The sequence below is a fragment of the Berghia stephanieae genome, chromosome 3 (genome assembly GCF_034508935.2).
Source record: "Berghia stephanieae isolate SIO BIC M18660-M18661 chromosome 3, UCSD_Bste_1.3, whole genome shotgun sequence".
NCBI lineage: Eukaryota > Metazoa > Mollusca > Gastropoda > Nudibranchia > Aeolidiidae > Berghia > Berghia stephanieae.
This window is the reverse complement of record NC_088362.1, coordinates 10385805-10395510: the sequence shown is the minus strand read 5'-3', so window position 1 is coordinate 10395510 and position 9706 is coordinate 10385805. Positions and strand designations below refer to the sequence as shown.

At 37.3% G+C, this 9706-nt stretch overlaps 1 protein-coding gene across 1 annotated transcript in view; it reads right to left on the bottom strand.

Moving 5' to 3' along the window:
- Positions 1-9706, bottom strand: part of LOC144967134 (neuromedin U receptor homolog nmur-2-like) — a gene marked incomplete in the record, with an annotated part of 255708 nt that overhangs the window by 20851 nt on the left and 225151 nt on the right. Inside the window, 1 exon segment of the mRNA XM_078903999.1 lies at positions 173-512. Within this exon segment, the coding sequence (XP_078760125.1) occupies positions 173-512 (340 nt within the window).

The window sequence follows — 9706 nt, the reverse complement described above, 5'->3', positions numbered from 1 at the left end:
CCAGGGACCCCTTTAAAGCGCTTTGAGCACATTTAGTGGATATTACGCTATATAAAGCTCTATTTTCAACAAAAGATAATAGAGAAGCCTTATCATGTGTTAGTTTATATGCTGGACTAAAATTGAGATTTCCCCAAAACGAAAGAGGTATAAAATTTGATTAAATACCAACCTTAGAGGAATATTACAGATAAGAGATTCGGCGATGGGCTTGTTCGTACACGGGTCCTTTACGAAATGAACAAGTCGAACGTGGATTGGATAAGGCAAGGCACACACAATTGCAACAATCCACAAACATATGATGATCTTTACAGCTCGGCTCAAGCTGGATAATTTCTGTGACTTTAGAGGGTGGCAGATGGCCACGTAGCGGTCTATGGTGAATGCTGTGATGGTCAGTATGGATGCATAGGCTGTCATCTCGGACACGTATGACTTGATGAAGCAGAACCAGACCCCGAGTTTGAATGGGTAGGATTCCCATATTTCAAGTAGTTCTTGAGGTAAAGCTGAGGGGAACAATAGGAATAAAAATAACAATAATACGGGAGAAAAATTGAAGTTACATTTTTGATGCAAATTACATTTGTACTACATTAAAGCTGCAATGTAGAGGAATAGTATAAGTATTAAAAATAATGCCAGAATCATCACTCAACGGTAAACTTTCTGGTTTAAGACTTTTTGACAAGTTGATGATAATTTCGTTCTAACATTATTTCAGCCGAAGTTTTTCCGGCCAAAATCTGCAATTCTAGAGTAAACAACCCCTTCACTATTTGGTGGACATGAGACCGAGAATAAGAATTCCAATGTAACAGGAGGGACCGAAACATTTGCACTTGATGTTTGAGTGAGTGCTTTTCCCTCAATGATCCGTCTACATCCACTCACAAACATCTTGTCCTATAGATAGTTCGAAGATGACGTCACTCATGTCTTTGTTATTGGTTTTTTTTTGCCATCCGCGTTTATGAGTAATGCTCACTGAACTGTATTAACCTGGCTATAAACGTTCATGGATACACACAGTTTTGTGTGTTGGTCCGTTATACTTCCGGATGGCAATGTTATGAGCTTCTTAGCCAAGCGCATACTATCTATATGATAAGTGTTGGTATTGACTTGGGACCATTTATAAAGCGCTTTAAGTACATTTCGGATATATTTCGCTATATAATATATAGATCATTGCCTTTTTTTGTGTGTTTTCCACTCAACCTTAGATTTAATAAACTCTTCGTTTCATATTGGGACTCCGTCTTTTAGATATTATACGTATATATGCTATCCAAATAGTATCGATGGGATGCTAACACAAATGACCTCTCTCATCCTTATTTGGGAATTATTTTCTCACTCATATCTCATCAATAAAGATTCCATTCCGAAGATCTCTTTTATCTCCCTTGCATTCTCACGCTGGTCCCATAGGGGTCAACCATCAATTTACCAGCGGATAAATGGCTTTCGGAAACAAGCTCTATTTCATACTTCCGGTACAGGGCGAAAATGTAGGAGCCCTTATCTTCTCTATAACACCGTAGAAGACAAAATGTAGCCTACGGGGGGATTCGAAGGATAGTAGTATGGTATTATAATATACGATACGTCCAGAAATAATTAAACATAGCCAAAGATAATTGCAGACATAATTGTCGGCATAATTCCGGATCAAATTCCCTGCGTAGTAATTTTTTATAACTTTTTCAAGGTAATAGATGGTATGCATTGTACATAATTTACTCTTGTTCATTGCATCCCTGGTTTTGGATGTAAGAATACATCATGTACATAATAGCAGGTGGCATTATTAGGAGTCAGAGAAGCAGTTTAATGCATTGTCACAACTTTTGCTCAACAGCTCTCTTGACTTATATATAGTATGCGCTTGGCTAAGAAGCTCAAAACATTGCCATCCGGAAGTATAACGGACCAACACACAAAACAGTGTTTTACCAGAACGTTTATAGACTGATTAATTCAGTTTAGTGAGAAGTACTCATAAACGCGGATGGCAAAAAACAATAACAAAGACATGAGTGACGTCAACTTCGATCTATCTATATAGAAATTTATTTGTTGCGTTTCTGTTTGAGTAAGAAAACAATTTTTATTTTGTTCGGTGGGTTTGAAATTTTGGGGTAAATTATGAAAATGGTTAGTAAGGAAAGAGGTAACCGCTGTATGGGATGTTGGAATCTAAACAGAGTATTTTCTATTTTTTAGGCCACAACGTTACTTTCTGACTTAATATATCGTCCTTCAGAACCATAAGCTCTATTCTGGATTTCATTAGCTTGAGCCGTAAGACCCAATAACTAGCTAGCCCTTTAAATAGAACCATAATAGAAGTTGTGACGTCACACCTCTACTCGCCCGGTTACAAAATCATTGGATAAGTGTATGTAACCAGTCCTTTTCGTGGACTAATAATACTGTATAGGTTACATAATGAATCATTGGCATAACTATCTTTTTAGGATTAGCATGTATGGGCAGCAGATTCTTAGGATAACGAGTCTCAAAAGAGCATGGATTGATGATCTTTATTCACGACCAGCATATAATTAGACTAGAAAATAAGATTACATCGCTCTGAAACCAGAAGTTCAATACGATTCACTAGTCGTAACGTCAGTTCCCTCGTAATGACGCATGGTAACTTAGTAACTGGCTCTAAACTATCGGAACAATGGCGGACGCCCTTATGAAATATTTCTCCGACGAGCATAAAAGCGTATCCAGAGAAAATAAAAACATTATAAATCTGATCATGTTTTGACTTTTACACATTCTGAACACAAGACATATTATGAAAAGTTCTAGCCAGCATGTAGAATAAAAAGTAAGGATTTTCTTTGTTTAGAACCACGATGGCTGCGGTTGCCATGCGGCGTGACATCAGACTACTGAATTCAATTACGCAATGTATGTATCCCGTCTTTCGGAAGAGTAATTTAAACTTTCAATGAGACCGGAACTATTTTTTTTTTACAAAACACTTTTTTGTTCCCTATTTACCACAAAGTGTTTTCTGTTAGATCTAACAAATGTGACCCTCCGTCTTAAAACGGTATTATGTCGGGATGATTCAGACCCCAGATATTGAACTTAGAGATAGAATGACGAGAAATTGGATCTTAGAAGTTTTGTAAGGCAAGAAATAGTATTTATACTCCAGCATGACGTAGAGAAATTAAACCCAAGTTTGATATTTGTGGCAATGAATTCAATTTACCTAACTGAGTGGATCCCGACATAATACCGCTTTGACACGGCGGGTCACAAATGCAGACTCGAAAGAATAGTTTTGAAAAATTAAACCATGACAAAACCCAGACCCTTTTGTCTTAAGTGGAGTGCTCTTGCTTGCACTATTTCTTTCCATAATCAAATCCGATTCACACGGACTCAGCTCCATCAATGCCTTACATAAAAGTCCTCACACCGTCTATTAGACAAAATAAAATTGAGCATTTATATAGCGCAATATCCACTAAAAGTGCTCAAAGCGCTATTCAAGGGGTCCCTGACCAACAGCAACATTTAACATGTAGGACGGGACATGACGTCTGTTAGGCGATATTACAGGGTATTTTTTTCGGACAAAGACAACGTTGTTAACGGCCAGGTGCTCATTTTACACCTGGATACGGTGAGAGAATGTGAGTAAAGAGTCTTTCCCAAGGACTCAGCTGTGCGCCGAGCGAGGCTCGAACCCAGGATCTTCCGATCCGAAAGCGAGTGTCATACCACAAGACCTAATAGACGCCGTCTATCTATACCTCTAGAATACAATCACAAAGTTGTTATGTCTCCTAATACCACGTGACAACTTTGCTACATCCGATCAAAAAAAAAATACCCCAACAAATCTTATGAGGTGAGTGACCGCAAGGAAAATGATGTACGGTAGTTTGGTGACAGACACCAACAGCAGGGCACCGAAGAAGACGTGGTGAAAATAATGAGTGACGAGTCATTCATGTGTGAATCACCAATCGTTAGCCTCGTTTGAGTAAATTGGCGACGTAAGCATATCAAACTCTGACAAAAACAACCCCGTTTTTAGTACGAACCGTTATACATACAACTCACTGTCTCAAAGCAAATTTATGCGAGGAAGAACTAGATAGACGTCGAGAAGTTGAAATGAATTTATGTTTTAATTTAGGGTAGTAATGTGCATGTAAAGAGTTTGCGTATGCGAACGCGCAGAAGTTTCCGTATGTGGATGTACGGGTGTATGTGTGTGAGCGTGTTAGTGTGAATGCTAGTTTGTATAGTCTGAGTGACTGTAAAGCGCCATAGAGCACTTGTCAGTGGATTAATGGGCGCTATATAAGTATATTATTATTATTATTATTATTATTATTATTATTATTATTATTATTATTATTTATTATTATTATTATTATTATTATTATTATTATTATTATTATTATTATTATTTATTATTATTATTATTATTATTATTATTATTATTAATTATTTGTTTGAATTAGGTTCATCCTGGCATATTACCGTTTTGAGACGATGGGTAACGCTTTGGGTTCCGTCATGTCACATTGTCATTGATACTGTGTTCCATTCTAATTCAAAATCCTGGAATGTCATTAGTTCAAGAATACCGCCCGAGAGGATGGCTCCTTCCTCCATGGTATTATACTCTGGTAACAATATTTGTATTTGTATGACCAATTAATGGGTCCCGATAGTTCACTAGGTAGAGCACTCGCTTCATACGCAAAGGGACAGAGATTAGTAAGTCGAGATTTTTTCTTTCCCCTCCCCCCCCCCCCCCCCTCCCACCCGCGCCCTGAGGTCCCGATAGCTCAGTAGGTAGAGCACTCGCTTCATACGCAAAGGGACAGAGATCAGTAAGTCGAGATTTTTTTCTCTCTTTCCCCCCTCCCTTCAATCCCCCCCACACCGCCCTGTCCATCAAGCAATGAATATGCTTGTTAGATTTGGCAGAAGGTACGTCCGATCCAAAGGGTGGCAAATAATTGCTATTGTCCATTTCACGTATAGAAACCGGATTAAACTCCAGCCCCATGGGTCTTATGGTTCTAAAGGACTCCTTTTTGAGCGTTCCCAATTGGCGTCCCAATCCAATTCAAAATCATGAAATGCAATTAGTCCAAGAATACCCCTGAGATGAATATGCCTCTCGCCATGATATTATTCTCTGGTTACAATATTGGTATTGGTTACTTCCTTTAAGGAAACTCATTACTGGCGACAGGAGGATTTCCTTAAACCATTATCATGTGCGGCTATGTGGTCTAGTAGTTTGACTGACGCTCGCTCGCCTTCAGATCTGAAGCTACTGAGCTCGATCCCGTTTAGAGCAGCGCATAGATGAGTCCTTGACGCACATTCTATAACTGGACTCATGTGGAAAATGAGTGCCTGGTCGTTAATAACGTTGTCTCTACAGAACACAAAACTGGAATATCATCGCTCTAATAAACAGTCGTCATGTCTCGTCTTACATGGTAAATGTTGCTCTTGGCTCGAGACACTTGTAAAGCGCTTTGAGTACGTTTAGTGAATATTACGCTATATATGTTAGACTTAAAATTCATTCATAATCATCTGGTTTACTTCGACATTGGGACGATTGCATCTCAGATGGCTTCAACAAGCTTCAGCTACCGATATTAATTAGAACATCGAAGAAACAATTCGAGGGCCACTATAATTTACAAATCTATCAATAGGGACAACACGCCAGTCCTGTTTCCTACAACTTTTAACATTGATCAAACAAATGTATAGATAAGTACAATAAGAAACTTCCGCGCATCCAAATCATAATATTGTGTTGAGATTATGGCTATTCACTATTCAGTCTCTCCTTACCGGCCATTCTCCGGACTTCATACTCAACCTATACAAAAATAGATTTTTTTAAAAACTCAAACAAAAAAGCTTTTAGTTCTTGCTATACCTATTTTTTTTTTCTGCTAAACGAGCTCTTCGGCACAGTGTTAAAATACTTTAACTATAGCAAACATTTTTGTTCAAATACTATGATGTACAAAAGAAATCAGAATCACAAAAGTGTTGGTGCATTGTAACGAATGTGACTATTTTCATATGGGTGGTAAGGGGAGGGTTAAACTAAACTGGTGGCTAACAAACTTTGCGGGGTTGTAAGTTGAACCCATGACCTCAAGAAGTCGGAGGAGCGGTTCACGATAGACACTACGTTTGATACCACTTTATTTTTGGAGAGGTGGATGCCATCGCAGCCAGGCGGAGTTGTCGTAACAGTAATGTGGTGGGTTCGACAATAGCAATCGTTAAGTAAAAGCCTGATACTGAAACCCAAAAAGACTGGTATTTTGACGTCATTATTTGGTTTTTGCACCGCCTAGTGAGTTATCGTTAGTAGAGCTCAAGGAAACAAGTTATTTCATTGGTTGAACTATTAAATACAACTCGCGATTTGTTTTATTTTGTGGCCAAAGACTGACATTTTGACGTCATTGTTTGGTCAGTGTCAGGCTATAAGTTAACGATGGCTACGGTTCGACCCCCCCATGCCGCGAAGTTTTTACTCTCTATTGTCTTATGGTATTTTTCTATTCACTTCATTTCTTGTTAACACCATAAATCCTCACATTAGGATTGAAGTCTATAAAAAATGTATTCCCGAGAACAATACGAGAATGTAATTCATTGCCTGGTCATACCATCGTTTCGTTTCGTTGTGCTATTGTTTTGCAATAGATTTGCATTGATGGGCCAATGGTGATGGTCAACAGTCGTAACGTCACTTCCTTCCTAATGACGCATGGTAACTTAATAACACTGGCTCTAAACTATAGGAACAATGGGTGACACCAGTATGAAATATTTCTCCGGCGAGCATAAAAGCGTTTTCAGAGGACAAAAACCCCATAAATTTGATCATGTTTTGTCTTTTACACATTCTGATCACAAGGCATATGAAAAGGGAATGAAAAGTTCTAGCCAGTATGAAGAATAAAAAGTAATGATTTTCTTTGTTTATAACCAAGATGGCCGCCGTTGCCGGGTGGCGTGACATCAGACTACTGAATCCTATTATTGTAATGGAAATACTATCAAACCAACGAAAAATATTGTCAATCCATTACAACAATGAAAACAATCCCATAATTGCATTCGGCTACCACACCTGCCAATAAGTGTACCTTGGCCTATGGGGATTTATTCATCTTATCGGTTCAGATTCATATTCAGAGATATTCGCGGAACTTTATATACCATTAGTTTCAGGATTATAAAATAAAAAGATAAAAATCGGATCTATTCTTAAGCAACGTTAGACAATTCCAATAAGATAAGATTCTTGTTTCTAAACGCCCATTTTATTTATTTTATCAAAGAGTTAAACGCGTTTTAGAGAGGATTAAATTGAGTGAAAAGCTTAAAACACTAAATCAAGTCATTGCCGGATTGCTCAAGCGCTAAAGCTTCTACAACAAGGACTCAGTAATCCAAACCTAGAGGGGATTTTGAATCAACAAAAAGGGAGTAAAGTGTCCTCTCTCTCTCACACTCCCTCTTTCTCACTCACTCCATCTCATTCTCTTCTTTTCTCTTTGATTTCTTGTGAAATATATTTCTCGAAATAATTGTTGTAAAGTCTCGTTCGAGTGTATTGGCTTCGTAAAAGTACTGAAATGAAAGAAGAAAAATATTTTTGGCATATATTATTTTGCACATGCGTAACCTATTGCCTTTAACCCTCTCCTTACCAACTATAGAAAAATCGTCACATTCTTTACGATGCACCCAACATTTTTCTTATTCAAATATCTTTTGTACATCATAAAATTTAAAGAAAATGAACAGTGTGTTGTAGACCATGTTTTGCTACACAAACTATCTAGGTATCGCAAGAATTTTACTGCTATTATGGCTGAGTGATAAAATACTATTTTGTGTTAGTTGGGTGTGAAGTTTTGGGGAACATCTTAAAAAAGGAGAGGGTTAATAAGGGTACTATGCCAAGTTGATCTTGATACTTGAACATGATTTTATTGTAAATTTGGATTACTGAGGCCTTATAGCCTGAACCAGGACCTCTCTTCATATCAGAAATTAATGGATTCAGATGAGGCCGAATTAATCCCTGAGTATCTAAGAAATACTTCAGTGCCCTCCGTACTACAGTCACAACAAGATCTTGACAGCCTCAAAACTCTGGCCCAGGACTTTAACCAATGGAAAACATTAACAACATGGATGGAGAGAGCGGCTATACTTATCGATCATGACCGAATCACACAATTCTCAGCAAGCGTCATTCGGACTACGAAGCACACACTACTACTACTACTACTACTACTACTACTACTACTACTACTACTACTGACTACTACTACTACTACTACTCTACTACTACTACTACTATACTACTACTACTACTACTACTACTACTACTACTACTACTACTACTATACTACTACTACTACTACTATACTACTAACTACTACTACTACTACTACTACTACTACTACTACTACTACTACTACTACTACTACTACTACTATACTACTACTACTACTACTACTACTACTACTACTATACTACTATCTACTACTACTACTACTACTACTACTACTACTACTACTACTTACTACTACTACTACTACTACTACTACTACTAGTACTATACTACTACTACTACTTACTAGCTCTAAAGGACTACAATGCAGAGAAGGAAACGGTATCTCATCGACGCCAACTTGCATACGATTCTTGATTCTATCATAACTATTTATAAGGCAAAAAATACAAAAAAGGTTTCGATGCATGCATAGTATTTTCAAGAATACTCACAGAACTCATTTTTTCCTGGATAGGGAATGAGATTAGCGGAAGAGTAGCGTCCCTTGATTGGACGTCACCGGCGGAAAAGTTATTAGAGTGAGAACGTAAAGTTGGTTGTGCGCATGCGTCTCTCGTCCTCGCTTCCAGTGAAAGCGGCATGAGACACTTCACCGAAAGCGAGGATGAGAGAGACGCATGCGCAAAACCATTTTGACGTTCTCTCTGTAGGTGACGCTACTCTTCCGCTAATCTCATTCCCTATACTCAAATCTAACCAACTTTGTGCACAGCTTTGTATTGGTGAAAGTTACGATATAAAGATATAAAGATAGATGTAATGTTGATATAGATTGATGGCTAGATTGATAGATAAATGGTTCATACGATAGAGTCTTAAAAATATATAAGGCAAACAAAGGTTTTGATGGATGCAAAGTATATTCAAGATCAAAACTCATTTTTTTCTTGGATACTCAAATCTAACCAACGTTGCGCACAGCTTTACTTTGTATTGGTGAAAGTTACAATTGACAGATGTAAAGATAGATAGATAGATAAATAGATGTTTCAGAAAAAGATGTATAAATCGAAAATAGCAAAGTTGATATAGATTGATGGATAGATTTATAGATAAATGGTTTCATATATTGATATAGTTTTTATATATTGATAGAGTTTTTAAAATATTATAATCATAAACTTGATTCACCCATCACGAAATTGGTTTTCCAAACGTAAATTTCAAAATTGAATAAATGAATAACCGTTATGAAAATGTTATATTAACATAATTTTATAAAGCAGCCATATAGTAAATGAAATAAAAAGTGATAATAAAAGTATTGGAACTAAGCGTAAATGTAAATAG